This window comes from Lates calcarifer, linkage group LG10, assembly GCF_001640805.2.
Source record: "Lates calcarifer isolate ASB-BC8 linkage group LG10, TLL_Latcal_v3, whole genome shotgun sequence".
Lineage (NCBI taxonomy): Eukaryota > Metazoa > Chordata > Actinopteri > Centropomidae > Lates > Lates calcarifer.
In genome coordinates, this window is record NC_066842.1 from 15842935 (window position 1) to 15859738 (window position 16804).

The 16804-nt window shown below is 40.9% G+C and overlaps 1 protein-coding gene across 1 annotated transcript; it reads right to left on the minus strand.

Annotated features, from left to right (window-relative positions):
• Positions 1 to 6577: 6577 nt before the first annotated feature.
• LOC108875413 (ubiquitin-conjugating enzyme E2 H) lies at positions 6578 to 16751 on the minus strand. Its single transcript, XM_018664347.2, has 7 exons — positions 16605 to 16751; positions 12782 to 12858; positions 12477 to 12551; positions 12326 to 12365; positions 11695 to 11747; positions 10901 to 11029; positions 6578 to 9710 (listed from the first exon to the last, which is right to left on the minus strand). Exons 1-7 carry the CDS (start codon positions 16655 to 16657, stop codon positions 9586 to 9588), a joined length of 552 nt encoding a protein of 183 aa, XP_018519863.1. The 5' UTR covers positions 16658 to 16751; the 3' UTR covers positions 6578 to 9585.
• Between the last annotated feature and the right edge of the window lie 53 nt (positions 16752 to 16804).

A 16804-nucleotide genomic window follows, 5' to 3' on the forward strand; every position in this document is an offset into this window, starting at 1 on the left:
GTTTCTCTGGGACAGCAGACTAAAGGTGAGTCACTAATGCTAATGCAACAAGTCTCTCTTCCTCCTCCTCCTCCTCTCTGTGATAATTAACACATAGTATTTGACAAATTTCCCTCAAATGTTTTATCACAGTGAGAATAAATCAATAAACTCACCAATAAATCAGCAACATTTGGGCCTAATTTTGATGATCTTTCTTTCACTTTCAGGTCACTTTTGGCAGCAGGTCACTTGTTCTTTGTATCATAAACTAATTTCACATGAACTGACACTCGCCACACATTTCAGATTAGTGTGAAATACCTTTATTGCAACAGAAAAGACGCACAAGAAAACAGAGCGAAGGAACAACTGAGACAACAGCAATTAAACAGCCATTAGTGCAAGAAATTAATGAGCAGATCCATTAACTTCCACACCCAATCTAATCTAACGACATCATCCATTCTCCTGTATTACCAGTATCTTATGGTCAGAGGGGGGTTAGTGAGTGAGGATGTGTGCATGTGTGCGTGTGTGTGTGTGTGCCCTTGCCCCCTCCCCCGTTAGGGGATTCTCCCTAAAGAGCTTTGATGCCTTCTCTGCATCACTACGAGGCCTAATCACCCGTACCAGCTGTCAGTGTGTGTGTTGGCCTTCCTCCTCCCTCTCTCTCTCTCTCTCTCTTTGCGTCCACTGGCACCACTTAACCTCACATCCTCTGCAGTCGGCCATAATGGACTCTCACAGTCTTCATACTGAAACATGATGAACATATACGTCAGCGGCCCTGACTGCACCTTCCAAACAAACCCTCACAGAATACGTTTGGTCCTTGTTTGAATGTGCTGTACATTTGTCCAAATAATCAGCTAATTTGTGGTGATATATTGAATTGTGTGCACTTGTACTGTCTTTTCTCCGTCTTATCCTCTCTCTGTCTACCTTCTGGCCACTGCTGCTTCATACACTCCTGATAATCTTGTTGAATTCCCCTAAAATCAGGTAAATCATGTTTGTTACACTTAAATCAAGTTCACTGTATCTGGTGTACCTGTTTCAGTTTATCTATAACACTTAAAAAAAACTAAAATATTTAAATAGACACAACTCAAAAGGCTGCATTACATCCAAAGACATATCCTATATGTCTTAGTGCATCATTTTATACTCATCTTACTGTAATTCTGCCTCTTTGGAAACTTTTGCACCTTTACAAGAATGCCCAAGTATCATTTTTGTATTTATTTCAATTTGCTTTTGACTCAATAAAAACTCACCATGTGTAATTAGTGTTTAATCGTTCTCCTCAGGTCATTTAAACCCTTTAAATTCCCAGAAACAATACAGAGGACGTGACCTCAGTGGCAGCTACGATCCTGTAAAGAGCTCTAGGTTTTACAAATGCTAATACAAACAACAGGAGTTTATGATGATGCATTTGGCTGTGGGGTTTAAAGGTTTGGTGCAACGCTAACACCACTCGCTCAATTCAGACCTCTCGTGACTGAGCAGGATCAGGTTGCACCATAAGCTGAGCCATCCGCCTCAACCTGCTACTGCGGCTAACACCAACTCTGTGGATTTACAACCATGGGCCTTCAACTGCTGGTTTCACAGCCAAACGCATGAATGCCATTGATTTATTGATTAGAGCAGATGATAGTCAGCTCAGTGCTTAATGGTCTGTGTATGGATTCATGGGTTACGGCCCAATAGTCAAAGGCCTCCTTTGGTCCATACCTTCGGTGTTTGAGGGCTAAGATTACACTCAGGGTTTGATGTCATGATCAGCTAAGTGTGGCCGAGACAATCCCTGAGGGACATCACACATCTGAGGGAGGAGAGAGGCAGGAAAAAAGAGGATTTATAATCTCTAATGATGTTTTCCTAACCAACAGACTTGTTGAAGTTTTGTCTGTAGCTTGTTCTCAGGTTATTCCTCTCAGAAATGGCTCGCTTGTTGAATCCTTGTTGAGTTTTTTATGGTGTGACTGTCAGAACGCTCACTGCTCCGCCTGCAGTCAGTCACACACCCAGCATCTACACCCACACCCCAAACCTGCCACCTAAAGTCTGTACTGATGATGAGAACTTTTTATCATCCTCTTCCTGAGATGAGTCCCGCAGTGATGGTGGAGGGGGGCGGACTGGTAAAGGCTCTCTGTCAGTTGTTGGCAAGTCTAGAACCACCGGATCCTTCCAGCCCACCAGAGTGAGTTCTACCATTGCCAAACACTGTGGAGAGAGAGTGCGCAGGTCACCACCACCAACCACCACCAGATCTGTGTGACAACCTGGGAGAGGTTCAGATTACATGGGGGATGGCGTCTCAGAGATAGAGCACGGGCCTCCATGGCAACCGGTGATATCTGAGAGGGGCGGCGTAATCGATCAGATCCTCGGTTCACCCCTCCCTCTCCTCTCTCTGTGTGTTTCTCTCTCACACAGAAGAACTCAGGAGATGCCAGAAGGTTTCATGAACAGCTGAGCGTCTGTCTCGTCCTATATTGGCACTACACATGATTGCTCAAACAGCGAGAAACAAAGCAAAAATGTGCTAGTGCCAAAATGGGCAAAGAAGATGGGGTAACAGCTCTCGGTTCAGAGCAGCTCTGTCTGCGGTTTTACATTTAAAGTTAAAGCAGAATCTGGACACGGGCACAGGCAGTGTGGTTCTGTCTCTACTCTGTTTATGGCCCTATGGTAATTCACTGATAGTGTGCTGTGACAGTGAATTCTACCAGTGCCATACACAGAACAGGAGGAGATATAAGTGCAGTTCCACATTAATGCTAACACAGCTTTAACGCTACATCAAAACCTCAATCTCTCTTCCCCCCAAACAGGAATTTTGACATCCTGTGTGCTGCTTCAGACTCAGGATCTACTTTTATGTCTGCTGACCTGTTTGTAAGGTTGGAAATGAGCAGACAGAACCATAATCAATGGCGTCCTTCTCTTGCATCTGTTTTGTCTACCTCACAGGACGGAGAGTAAATCCGGCCATGCCATCTGCTGCCGAGTCAGACCGGCCCTGCAGCGCTCATTTCCCCATTCACGCAGATTCTTTTAAGGAAATCTTCACAGATGCAGGGTTGTAGTTGTCTCTCTCTGAAAGTTACAGCTGAATTATTGTCTGGGACATTTCTAACCTCCATGAGCGCCTGCCTCCTGATCCTATAGTGAAGGTGCAGGTTCTGCTGCTCAGATTGATTCTGGCTGTAGGGAATGATGCACTAAGTGATTTTTGAGATGCTCCAAATGGGTCCCAAAGCAGGGCTCATCTTCCCGTTTCCGGGAGAGATCAATAGAGTAAAAAGCTTGAGAGAGAGAGAGAGAGAGAGAGAGAGAGAGAGAATGAGAGCATAAACAGAAATCAGAAGAAAACAGAAGTCGCTGGACTCAGCTTCATGTTTTTAGTTTCCCCTCATCTCTTGGTCACCGTCATGATTACTTGCTCTCAATCAGGAGAAAATCAAGAAGATAATAAAACATGTTCAAGTCCTTAGGGCAGAATCAGTTCCTGTTATAATCAAGGTCCCAGGGGAGGATAAACCAACTACACTTGTAATCACCGTTTTGTTTCTTTACATGGTGTTATTTGGAGAAGTCTTTGCCTCAAACAAAAACATTAACTCATCATTTCCAAATAAAAACTCTTATTTTTATGCATTTTCCTTGTGATAACTAAAGGCCATCAATACCCACTTCTTGATTTACACATACTGATAATAATAAGGTATGAAATGTGGCCTGGTTATTCTCGTTTTGGGTAGGGCCTGCATGCATTTATCAAAACCCTACATGGGACTTTGCCACACTTAACGCGGAGGCCTGTTTGTTTTTTCTCAGATATAGTACTGGGCTTCTTACCTCAGACAGTAGATCCAATATCCTCATAGCACACAACAACATATTAGTTAGAAAAAGACAAGAGCCAAGCCTCCAAATGCATCCATCAGGAGAATGTCTCCACAGCCAAAGATGAGAAAACTGCCCAGTGATGTGTCATTCAGTTGGATGGATTCGCTGGAGGAAAACTGACTTCTTCTTCTTCTTCTTCTTCTTCTTCAGCCCGCTGGTCCACACGGTGTCAGTTTTCTCTACCATATCTCCATCTCTCCGTATCGCCCGGCTCCCTGCTTGTTTGGGCTGTATGGCAGGGGATTTTCTAGTGGACAGGTAATTAGTTGGTAAGCATCTTAACCTACTGGCAGAATAGTAATCCATGCGCGCCCTCCTCCCTCCCCTTCTGCCGCCTCTATACGCAGGCCTACAGCACATTTCCTCTGCGCCCTTTACGCACAGAGCGCGCACTGCAGTGGCGATGATGAGAGACACTAGAAAACCGGATGATTGATGATTTAATGCTGCTCATATTAGTCTGGTATACTTCAAAGACAATCTGGATTGTGATCATACAAAAATGACCCATTAAAGTTAACTTTATACTACAACAGCCTGAAATATAGCAGATTGATGTTAGACGAAAAAACAAGTAAACTCCAGCTTCCATTCATTTACCCTGCGCCACTTCCAATCCTCTGTCACTCTGACTCTTTACATGCTACACAATGAAACCCTGAACCGACCTACCAGCATCCACCGGGTGTGGCATCCAGCTGCAACCAGGCTTGTAGCTCCGCTCTCTCTCTCTCTCTCTCTCTCTCTCTCTCTCTCTCTCTCATCCCTGCACGGGACTGAAAGTTTCTCCTAGCCCAGGCCTCCTCTGCTCCTCTTTATATACCGGCACCCAAAGGTCCCTCCAAGGGCTCATTTACCTGCTGTCGGTGATTATTAGACAGATTGCAGGTGGAAAAAGAGGCATCATCCTTTCACAGCTGATGTGAGTCCATCGGGGTGGGATGGGGCGGGTTTGGGTTACGGCTCTTTTTAAAGTTGACGCTGAAATCCACCCGGTCACCCTTTGTCGTCTCCATACATTATGAAGGAAGCGCAGCCGGTCGGCAGCGTCTCACCGCCCTCTGCGCACCGCTGCTTCTCCTGCTGCTCGCCTTACTCTAAAATAACTTTACTCATTATAGATGGGACAGAATTTTAAAAAGGTGATATTAATGTTTTATCACTCATGAAACTCGTTTCTCTCGATGATTAGCTGGTTGAAGTGGCTGAATTTCTTCCACACTGTCAAAATTAATTGTTAAAATAACACTGGTAGCTGTATTTCATACCACAGTATAGTTAGTGTATAACTGACAGCAGTCGTTTCAGCGTATTATAAAATATAATTCATTACTGTTTCCTCACAGTTGCCGCAGACATGGACGTACCATGAAACAGTGGGCTCCTGGGCACAGAAAAGTCGCCCACATAAGAGCAGGACCCCCGGTCTGAAACACACATAAAAAACATATTATTTTGTGTGTCTCGTCATTTTTCACCGCTGCTTTTTTTTTTTTTTTTTTTTTTTTTTTTTTTTTTTGTGTGTGTGTGTGTGTGTGTGTGTGTGTGTGTGTTTCCTTTAAAAAAAAAACGATTTGTGGTAGCGGTGGGTGTTTCTTAAAAAAAGGAACATTTTCATTTTTTTTCTTCTTCATCTGATCTGAGTTCAAAAACCGATACTGTATGAGGTAAAGTAGTTTAAGACAGATAATTTAATATGACTCTCATACGGGAGCTAATCATACAACATACCTTTTAATTCACATATTATGTTGCATTTTAAATACTTCTATTTAAAACTAAAAACATAGAGAGAAAATAATTGAATAGCTCAAAAGCTCAGTCTGTGTTACAGAGCGTGGCGTTTCTACAAAACTCCAGCCAAATTAAACTGATGTTGAAACAGGAAACCTGCTCAGAAAGAGGCTCCATGGCCACACAACTATGAATATTTCATAAGATCATTATTGTCTGCCTGTGTCTGTTAAGGTGCGTCATACCCCAGCATCTCAACATGCAGTGAAGACTGTGAAGGCTTTTTATTTATTCTTATTTATTATCATAAATCAAAAATATCCTTTGTAAAACAAAAACAAACAAGAAATCTGGAAATCTGTGGATTTCCAATCAAGTCTTAATTTTGTTTTTGTTTTTATAGTGTGTGCAAAGAAAAGTACTTACTATGGACTATCCAACTAGAAACCTTGACTTACTTTAACTTTGTTTAAATTCTGAGATAGTATTTCATAATGTGACACACTGAGAGCATTTTTATTTTATTATGACTAACATCTATTTTTACTGTTACTGTATTCAGTGTACTTAACTCTCATCAATCGACCTTTTTCACATCAGACATTTTTACTTGGTAGTACAGATGTTACTAATAACATTAATGATGGCTCTGTACTGTAAAAGTGTCCCAGTAAACCATTTTAGTGTGACAGTGACACAGCATGCACAGTACCAGGACCCTGAAACTGAAGCAACTAAATGGAATTCAGCCCATCTTGTAATATTTATACCTGTGTTTTTCCTACTGTGACAGGTCAAAATGTCTCCTCATAGACATAAACACAAAAAACAACAATTTCCTGTAGATCTGAGACATGTAGAACTTAGCAATATGATTTCATAGGTTACAGATTTTATTCTCCTTATATGTTTACAGAATAAAGATGGGAATGTTAAAAACAGGGAAAGACATAAAACAAAGTTTATTTTAAAAATGGTCTAACTTTGTTGGACATGTGCAGTCTGCAAAACAGACAGACAGGACTGCCATCTAGTGGACAGAGGAGAGACAGGCGTTAGAATCATTCAGTCAGTGTTAATTTCCCCAGGACACTATCTATCCCCAGGACATGACTTTAAATTCATTATGTATGTGACAGGTATGAAGCCCTACGAGATAAACGAGTTAAACAAATCTTTGTTTTCAAAGCTGACATTTTGAAAACAAAAGGCAAAAACACAAACTCATGTTCTTCCTCAGCTCTTGAGGTGACCTGACAGTGTGTTATACACAGAGGCATAATACTGACATAGCTCATATTAATTTTTTGTTTTTGTTTATTTTTACTTTCTTCAAGTTACAAGGGAAGCACATTTATTCATTTTTTGCCTTTAAAAAATCAGGGATATCTTGACTTGTGTCTTGGACATTGGGCTTAAAAGACAAAAATAAAAACATTTAAACAAATTATAGGCATCAAATATATGTCTCATTAATAATAATAATAAAAAAAAAACATAATACACTGATGAATCCAGATGATGACATACAAGAAGGCTGGACAGTGGTTTGTTTTTGTTGCACATGACAACTGACTGTGTATCATGTTATTCTAAGACCTACACCAACATATATTTGGTTACCAAGGCTAATTAGAGCCGTTATAACTAGGCTATTTAACAAATAAATTCTTAATGCCATGTCAAGAACTATGACATGGTAATTTTATTAACCTATGTTATTCTCAAATGAACGTAAACCCTCTTTTCAAGACACCATGGAAGAGATCCTGATATCATATTAATTCAATTTTTGCCTATAATCTTTTTTTTTCTCCAAACTGGAAAAAATAGCCCATTTTGATGGTGAAGAAGTAAGATACTTTTTGTTTCCTCACAGAAATAACACATAATACAAACTGATCTGCAATATGCGTTGAGCGCATGTTACAAACATGTACAAGGATTCAAGCCTGCATTACACACAGACCAGTGAACCATCATGAACTTTAACAGTAAACTTCTCTGGTTCACCTCCTCCACACAGTCGCCAACTTCTCGGGGGTAAATCAGGACAAAAGCTGTTGATCTGTCCACTAAAGACGAAGAAATCTGTGCCTGAATTTAAGTTTTTACTAATCTGAGATGGCCACTCAAGAGTTTGACACTTTGAAATGTTACACATTTATCTTCTCACTTAACATCAGAGTAAACTCTTTATCCCCAAATCCAGTCTGAGGAGGACTTCCTATGTGTGTTGTTGGTGTTTTTTTTTCCTTCTTCTTTTTTTGGTTCATGTAAAGCAAAACTTGCAGATCCATTACATTTTGGTCCCGCCATTTTGGAAAAACAACAGGCCATCAACAGCATGACAAAAGTAAACGCGACAGTGTTGAATGGCTGAAACAAAGAGCACTTCTGTCTGACAATGTAAATTATGTTTGATGGACACATTTGCATAAGAAAGGGGTGCAGGGGTGCAACATGTCTTTGGGGGATTTGATTCAACAAAGAGTCATCCCACAGACAAAGATGTATTAATTCTCCTCATCTTTACAGGACAATTAGTCTTTAAACTAGTGTGTTATATAAGTATTAAACCATACATTATGATAGAATTCACCACCCGCAAAAAAACGAACTATCCCTACGCAAGTCAAACACCTATTATAGTTCAACACAAGCAATAGGCAAAGTAAATAATCCCCACCAAACCCCCGCCCCGGCTCACAGAGGGCCCTGTACACAGGCGTTCTCTTCACGTCTACAGCGTTACAGCTCCACAAAGCCCTACACAAACTTCTGTGTCATGCCACAATATACAAAGATACTCAGAGAATGACAAACACTTTCCTAAAACGGAGAGGAGGAGGAGGAGGAGGAGGAGGAGGTGGGTGTTGAAGACGAGAAGGATCAGGATTATGAACCTTCTCCTCCACTTCTGCTGAGCATCTGGGTTCAGTACAACATGGGTTATCAATATGCCATGATTCTCCCTGGATTACATTCATGCATGCTCACAGGCACACACCTAGAGACACCCACCCACACATCCACACACACACACACACACACACACACACACACACACACACACACACACACACACACACACACACACACACACACACGCTGCGGCGTTGTCATGGTTGATGCATTGGTTGTTTGACGTGTGATGTGTCAGCAGGTCTGCACAGAGGGCAGTCCTGTCAACAGAGGCCGTCTGCTGCAGCCACGCCAGTCTGTACACGATGAACACGCAACTGCCCTGAGGCCTTCTGGTTCTTCAGCTCCTCAGAAGTGATGATTGTAAAGGGCAGTTCCTCAGGGCACCAGTCAAAAAACAGAAAGGTGATGTTAAAAAAAAAAAAAGGGGGGGGGGGGGGGGGATCCACGATCATCTGAAATTGAGACTGCTCAGAAATAGTGGATTGTCATCCTGCAGACCTCTGTCGGTGAGGAAAAGATGCCTGATGATGCAGTAAAATGTTGAAATGTTGAAAAACTAAAAAAAACTAAAGAAAACTCTGAGAATGTTACAACAGAAAAGCTGGTGAGGTTTGACTTGTGGATCCAAATAAGAAACTGAGTGTAAACAGTCTTGTTTTGATGACGTCCTCCTTCCTCCTGCACTGGCCTCACTGCTCAGTTTAGACTCAGTCAAGCAATGAGAGCTTTGACTGAAGCTGCTAAAGATCATGGGATTGAATGATGCACTCCTTTCTGATCTGAACAGGCTCTGTCGGGGTCAAGAGGAGGGGGAAGGGGACAGGTGACAGGTCATGAATTCCTAAGTAAGGGTTAATATTCTGCAATATCATACTGCAAATCCTTGTATAGCAATAAAAATCCTTGTGTTGCTGTAAAAAATTGTCTTGTTTAAATATGAATATAGTACTGAGTTTTTGCTCTTTAGGAAACGACAGTCAGTTGTGAGAGGTGAAGCGGACAGGATCTCCCCCTTCACTACAACTCCATGTCCTGAGCCTCGTCCTCCGAAAAGTCTGACATGGAGCTCTCAGAGGAGGAGTCGCCTCCCCCCTCCTCCTGCTCCTTTAGAGCCTCCTCTGTGGCGTACTTCTGGATGTACTCTGAAAGAGAGACATGAGGAGGGAGAAAGATGGGTGACTGAGTCCATGTGGTGTCCACAGCAACTTAGCAGCGACACAAGAGCTTTACACACTTTACACAGCCACACATGATTTCAGGTATGGCGGTCATAGATGATAAACTCCTCTGTAACTCTGTAAACCTAGTCAGAGTTAACAGCAATTAATAATAAATACTTTTACCTCTTGACAAAACGATCTCAAACGACGATCCACTTACTCAGTTGTTTAGAAGCTTTCAAATGTACTTCATGGTCTCCCTCAATAGACTGAGACTGCCGGTGATACAGAGTGTGTTTCCATCCAGTTGGTTTTGTGCATGTTTTCCAATTTGTGCTTAAACAATTTTTTTTTACACTTGACCGAGGACAAAAATTTAGTCCATTGATAAAAACAAAATGAAAACATCAGACCTGTGAGGAGGAGCGAGGAGAATATAACATTCCTCAAATTAATGCATGACACAGACACACATTGTTTCCCACAGTTTAAGGTTAGAGCGACGCTCTTGTCATGACGCCATTTTGTTGTGCCTTCTTCTTCTTCAGTGGTATAAGGGCACCCGGCTGGAGAATTAGCACCACCAGCTGTTTAGCTTAACGATACAACTCATTATACCGATGTGGCAAAAGCGGATGGATGGAAACAGGCAGTAACTCACATTTTTTTCAATTCAAGCTGAACATGAGCAACTTTTGGACAGTTTTTGGGGCTGTGGTTGAAAGCTCCAGAACAAAAGAATATGTGGACCTTGAGTTGTGATCGTTTTGTCAACTGATGTTATCATGTCTACTGATAAAAAGGAAGTAGAATTTAAAGTTAAAATTTAACTTGTTTCTATTAATAGGCACATGCACCTTCTACATTAGTAATAATAACTTTGTTTGTTCTGTTTGACTTTGTTTGACATCTGTGTGTCTGTCCTGTTAACAGCTGACAGACACACAGATCTAAAGTATTGGAAATACAGACTGTGGTTTGAATACAGTTTGCAAACATGCCTGACATGGTATCTGGACTTTTAACTTCCCTGCAAAATATCAGCTGCATGCAGGGACGCCACAGAAACTAAAGAAAACCCTCAACACCCTACACTATCCACAAATGTACTGTCTTAAAATCTCAACAGCCTCCCTATTTCAGATTTTTACTGTAAGACACCAGTGTGCTACCTTTGATCTTGTGTTTATAATCCTCTGGTCGGTGCAGGTACATGGCGGCTGCATCGCCGTTGAGAGGATCGATGGGGTTGGGATAGGCGAGCAGCTGAGGGAGGAACGACTCAAAGATGTTGGTGAGGTCTGGTGGATGTGGGGAGAAAGATAAGTCAGTACAACAAGCCTACACAGGTCGTAAGAACTGTCAACAAGCTGGACTTGTTTCCATTACTTCAGCACTGAGTCATTACAGCATGTGTGCAGCTACATCATCATCCACTAGAAATCATTTAAAACAATTTCACATGCAGGTAACACCTCAGAAAGTATTATAAAACAACTTTTTGAAGCAGTGACATACTGCTGAGATAGCTATCAATATTACTCACAACTTGATCAATGTAAATGATAAAAAATTAATGTATCTGTTGGATATTAAGGCCCAAAGGCTCAGGAAGTAATCAAAATCTGGGCGTTAATCAAAATCTGGGCACTACTGATAGAAGTTTCAAAGAGTTTTACAGTCACTGTAACGCTCACATGAACAACAGAAACAAAGAAAGTGAGAAAGATCCCCTCCACGTGAGCTTGTTCACTACATCCTGTTAGGAGTCCTCTCAGCCTCAGGACCTTCTTATCTATCAGCACTCAATGCATGACCTCAATACAAGTGGCAGTTATCACAGAAGTGTAAGCTGATTAAACTGAGATGCTCTGCCTGAAGCTAAACTGTACAGCCATTACTTTCGGTTTAACCGTGTGACCAGTGAAAACTATATGAGGCTCTCACAATGAGAGCTGTGACCTACCATAGAGAGCTGTCCATGTCTGGTTGATGACATCTAAACACACAGTGCCTGACCTGAAAAAAGATCAAACACAACACTGTGATTGATACAAAATAAGAGCCTGGCAGAGGCTGTTAAAGCAAAGGAGGGTGGATTTTGGGTGATGTCAACAAGACAAGCAGCATTTCATCAACAGCAAGTTTGTGGAAGACTTCAGTTTTCATACATGGTAGGGGGTTTAAGGGCCCTCCTCCAAGAGAATTTTACATTATTCAATTAAAAATGTGCAATTAACGTCATTTAGAACCATTACTAATACCATATATGTGTATAAAAATTTGAAAAGACAAAACTTTCTAAAGAGGTCTACTGGAGACCAACTACTACCATCAGCTCCGGGAAAACTCTTTCAATTATTTTTGCTCTCCGTGATGGTTTTACTTTAATTTGCTTAGGTGGTTCCCAAAATGGTTTGGGTGCTGCACCTAAGCCTTGTAATGGTGGGGAAAATCCATGACTGTAATATAAAAACATTACGATGTACACCAAGCAACAAACTTTACAATTATGAAAATATTTGTTCGTAGGTGTCAGGTTGTTTCCATAACATATACAACCACTGTATACTGACATTTAAAACAGTTCTACTTACGCTTCATCAATGTTGGGATGAAAGATTTTATTCATGAATCCTATAAAATAAAAAAGATGAAGCAGGTTTTAATAGGTGTCCACTGGTTGACAGCACTGCTTGATAATATAAGAATAACAGTGGTTCAACACAATGAATGATTATTTCATACCTATTGATGGCGATTTGAAGGGGTATTTATCTGGCAGGTCAACCCGAACCTTCCACACGCCCCCTTCATACGGTGCTGGAAAAAGTGAGATTGATCAATATATTCTCAAAACAAACACGCTACTTAAATAAAATGGTGTCAGATAAAACAGTGTCATTGTCCAGGTTGTTGAAAGAATTGTTCAGCATTTTGAGAAAGAAAGAGAATAATTTTTATTGCTGAGAGTTAGATGAGAGGATCGATACCACTCTCATTCATTTATATAACACTGGAGAAAAGCTGGGAAAGACTGGAGAGGCTCTTACTTCCAGGTGGTCCATGGAACTTGACCACAAACTCATTGAGTCCACTGAGGATGGTGACCTCGTGCTTGCTCTCAATGCTGATTCTTGGTTGAGGAAAAGGCACATCCAGAAACACAACCCAAACACCAGAGGCAGAAAATTCAAACAACATCAGGCGTATTTTCACCAAAACAGTCTGTGCCGCCACGTCTGAACTTGTCTGGGCAGAGATCAAACATGGGATCAATAACATGAAGCACAGAGATCAATAATGCAGCAGCCTCTGTCAGACAAACTCAACCAACAGACAACAACTCTCCTTAACAACAAAACAACTTCACTTCAGTAAAACATATCTAAAACAAAAATAAAAGCACAGTGTGTACAGAAAGCCACAAACCACAACTGTGTTAGAATCAGCAAAGTGTGGTGGGTGATTTGTTACTGGCAACAGATTATTACCCTTAATAGACATATTCAAGCAGGAAAACAACACTGAAGGCACAGACATCAGAGGAGGGTCTATCAACTACCAAACATTAAGATGATCAGTGTGCTGACGGTAAACCTGCTGTCCTCAGCTGTCTGAGCTGTAGAGAAGACTGATGGGAACTTTCATCTGTGTTGAAGGTAACCACGGCTTTAGAAGATGGAAGGTGACTTGGGTGGAGAGGATGTGTCATAATCACAGCAAGAAACTGAGTCAACTGTCTGACCGCTACACAGAAAGGCCCAGTGCACTCAGTCAACGGTGACAGATGGAAAAAAACAACAACAAAATACAAAAACCACACAAGGAACTGTTACAGTCTGTTTCATCATCCTGTCATAAATCCTTCTGTCATCTCCATCCCAGCAATCTAACCAAGGTAACATCAGGATGCCAATTTAGCGACACAAATAAGAAACGCTGGTTTACATAACTGTCAGGCAGCAAAGAAACTGTTCACGTTTACCAGAGAAGAAGGTTTAAAAAAGCTCAGTCACTCAATTGTAAAAGGTTTCAAACCACTGACCAAGAAGACAGAGTAGCACTAAATGTGATCTGAAGCAATGGGTCCTATAAATAAAACCTGTTATAGAGGCAGACTTGTGCAGTAAAAATGTGCATCTCTCTTCTGCCTTTCCCTTAGGGTTATCCATAGAAACCCGAGCATATGCTCACTCACGGGTAAAGTAACTACACAGGGGAGACCCTGTATTTTAACAAAAGCTCTCAGTGTACTAATTTATTATCAGCACTAGACAGCACTGGTTCTTATCAGCTCGATTTCCACTTGTGTGATGAAACTACACGTTTTAAATACGGAATCTCCTCACCTGCAGTCAACCATGTGGCAGTAAATCTGGTCCAGTGTACATGTGTTGAACACACAGTGATGTTTGTAAGGATGGTAAAATATCTGGGCCAGAACTGTCACAGTGGTCCAGCACAAAAAAAAATCTGATTTAAAGCCACAACATGAGACTATAAATGGTGTCTTCTGTTAAACACTGGTGCTACACTCAGGTTTGGGAACTGAAAGAGCACGATCCATAACTGCTAGTGAGAGTAGTGAGTTCTACTATCTACTCTGGGGTTTCTCATCCATATTTTATAATCACATTGACGAATAACAAAAACAGTTTTCAATTTCTCCTTTGTCTGCATCTTTTTATAGACGTGACTGCACATCCATGATCACATCTGTGGTAAAAATGTCCTTAGTTACTATCACCAAGCAGCGCCTCCTTTAAAGACTCAACAGTGCATGAACTCAGTTTACCTGGGTTTACCTGGTTTATTTATTGATTATAACATGTTCAATGCCCGATAAATATGAAAATTTGTAAAATATCTTTTAAAAAATGTAAATACGTAAATGAAAGGAATAATGAGAAGTGTTAAATTATCAAACGGATACAAGTGAATCCTGGAATTGACACTGAGTCTCAGGTCAAATGTTCTGTTTTCAAACTGATTGTGTTAAAGTCAAGTGATTTGACTGTTTAAATATTAGCCTGATTTCATACACTGATAGCATATGAAGTAAAAGACTTGGGGAAAACAAAAGACAAAAAAACAAACAGAAAAAACAATGCAACCATAACATACTCCACTATAAAGGATTAAAGTTTTACTCACTATGAGTGTTGTCATTTGGGCTGCAATTAATGAGTATTTTCATTCTCAGTTAAGATTTTGGTTAACTATTTATGTTGACTAATTTACTTTAGTCTATAAAATGTCATAAAATTGTGAAATATCCAAGCCCAGGTCAAGGTGATGTCCTCAAACTGCTTGTTTACTCTGACCAACAAGAAAAGATAAAACCAGAGGAAAAACAGGAAATCCTCACAAATTGGAACTAACATTTCTGATATGACTTACAATGACTTTATGGATTACCACGTCATCATAAATTACATGAACTACTTTGATCAATCAATCGTTTAGATGTCTCAACCCTGGTTGTGTGACCCTCGTTTTGCGACGGTAAAAACAACACGTTCACCCACTCAGATCCAAACAGTGTGCGGACCTGTCCCTGCCGTGGACTGGATGTTCCCAGCATCCCCCACCCCCTCCACCTCCATCCCTGCATGTGCCCCGGACAGCACGCTTGTTGTTCCTCGATCAGCTGTGTGTGAAGCCCCGCCCCCTGCCATGTTCCGGATGGTAACAGGCTGACCAATCAGAGAGCAGCATCTAGCTGCAGGACAAAAACAAAACAATGCAGCTCACGCTGTCAGAAAACCTTTCACGCAAACTTCACCTGAAAACTGCGAATAACGAGCCACAACAGCATAATATAACATAAAAAGACAACACCTGTCAGCTGCCGGCAAATTAAAATATAACATGATTTGATATTTAACCGCAAAGAGAGTAATATTATTGAAAAAATTAAGATTATGAGGACAATATCACATCCATTCATTTTTTTAAACTCCCTATTTTTAGCATCTCCGCAACTCTGTTAAAATTATTTTTCAGCTTCATACTCCTGACTGTATATTATGGGCTAAACACACCAACCGTGACTTATACACTATAAACACAATTTATGTTCTGTTTATCTTCAGATTTTCAACATTTTTAAAATTGGGCATACATTTTTAACAAGCACAACATGTCAACGTCTGTTTTTTTTTTGCTGTTATCTATTGTTATTAAATGTAGTTATCTGTCGACTTTCCCTGTGTCATTTGTCAAAGATCGTCTCTGTTACGCTACACCGAGCTCATTTGTTCTCTCTCGGTGTTAGCATGCTACTCAGCTAGCTCCCCCAGCGTTAGCGTTACTAAACCATGAAAAAAATACAAGTGTCTTTTCAAAGAAGAGTTTCCAAAATGTAAAAAAGTCCTCCCCAATCCTTCACATTGTGTTGTCAGTCCAGTGAGACCACATATTATTGGCTAACAGGCTAACTTATCGCTCCCGAGCTAAGGCTAACATAGCTAACACAGAGTTTAACCAGGTAGCTTTATGTTGCGACAGATAATTCTCGATGGATAGAAACACGAAAAAAACAAAAACGTTACTAATGTACTGGCGAGCTAACGCTGGTTAACAGACAAGTGAGTCCATATAAATAACATTAAACGTGTAGCTCCCTGCTAACTTAACAGTGAGCTAGCATTAAAACACACAGCTGCCCGTTTACATCACGGTGTTTAGCGCTACTCACTTTTCTCTAAATATATTGATCTCACATAGCTAGCAGCCTTATAATATACATCGTTACAACAGCCATCGGGAACAAATGATGCAATCAACACCATAGAGCTGACAATGGCTATCAAACAAGATGTGCCTATTTAATTTGGCTATTTCAGCTTGTTTATGTTCTGGGAAGGATACAGTTTCACCACGTCGGTATCCATTCGCCTCTTGCCCGGACTTGGAGACGACATTTTTGTATTCCTTTCAAGAAGTGATCTAAAAATACTGCGGCGACGAGGCTACCTCGACCTCTCAGCTTGGATGGACTGTATCAGCAGCCTTCCCAAAATGTCCATAAACAAGATCCTAGCTGCAACATCGCCCACTTTTCCTCCTCT

Excerpts from the sequence above, each read along its gene's own strand:
- LOC108875413 (XM_018664347.2), bottom strand. The coding sequence starts at position 16,657 with ATGTCGTCTCCAAGTCCGGGCAAGAGGCGAATGGATACCGACGTGGTG. Across the intron at positions 12,552-12,781 it reads GTTCCATGGACCACCTGGAA|CACCGTATGAAGGGGGCGTG; the intron begins GTAAGAGCCTCT and ends CACTTTTTCCAG. Across the intron at positions 11,030-11,694 it reads GACATGGACAGCTCTCTATG|ACCTCACCAACATCTTTGAG; the intron begins GTAGGTCACAGC and ends CACATCCACCAG.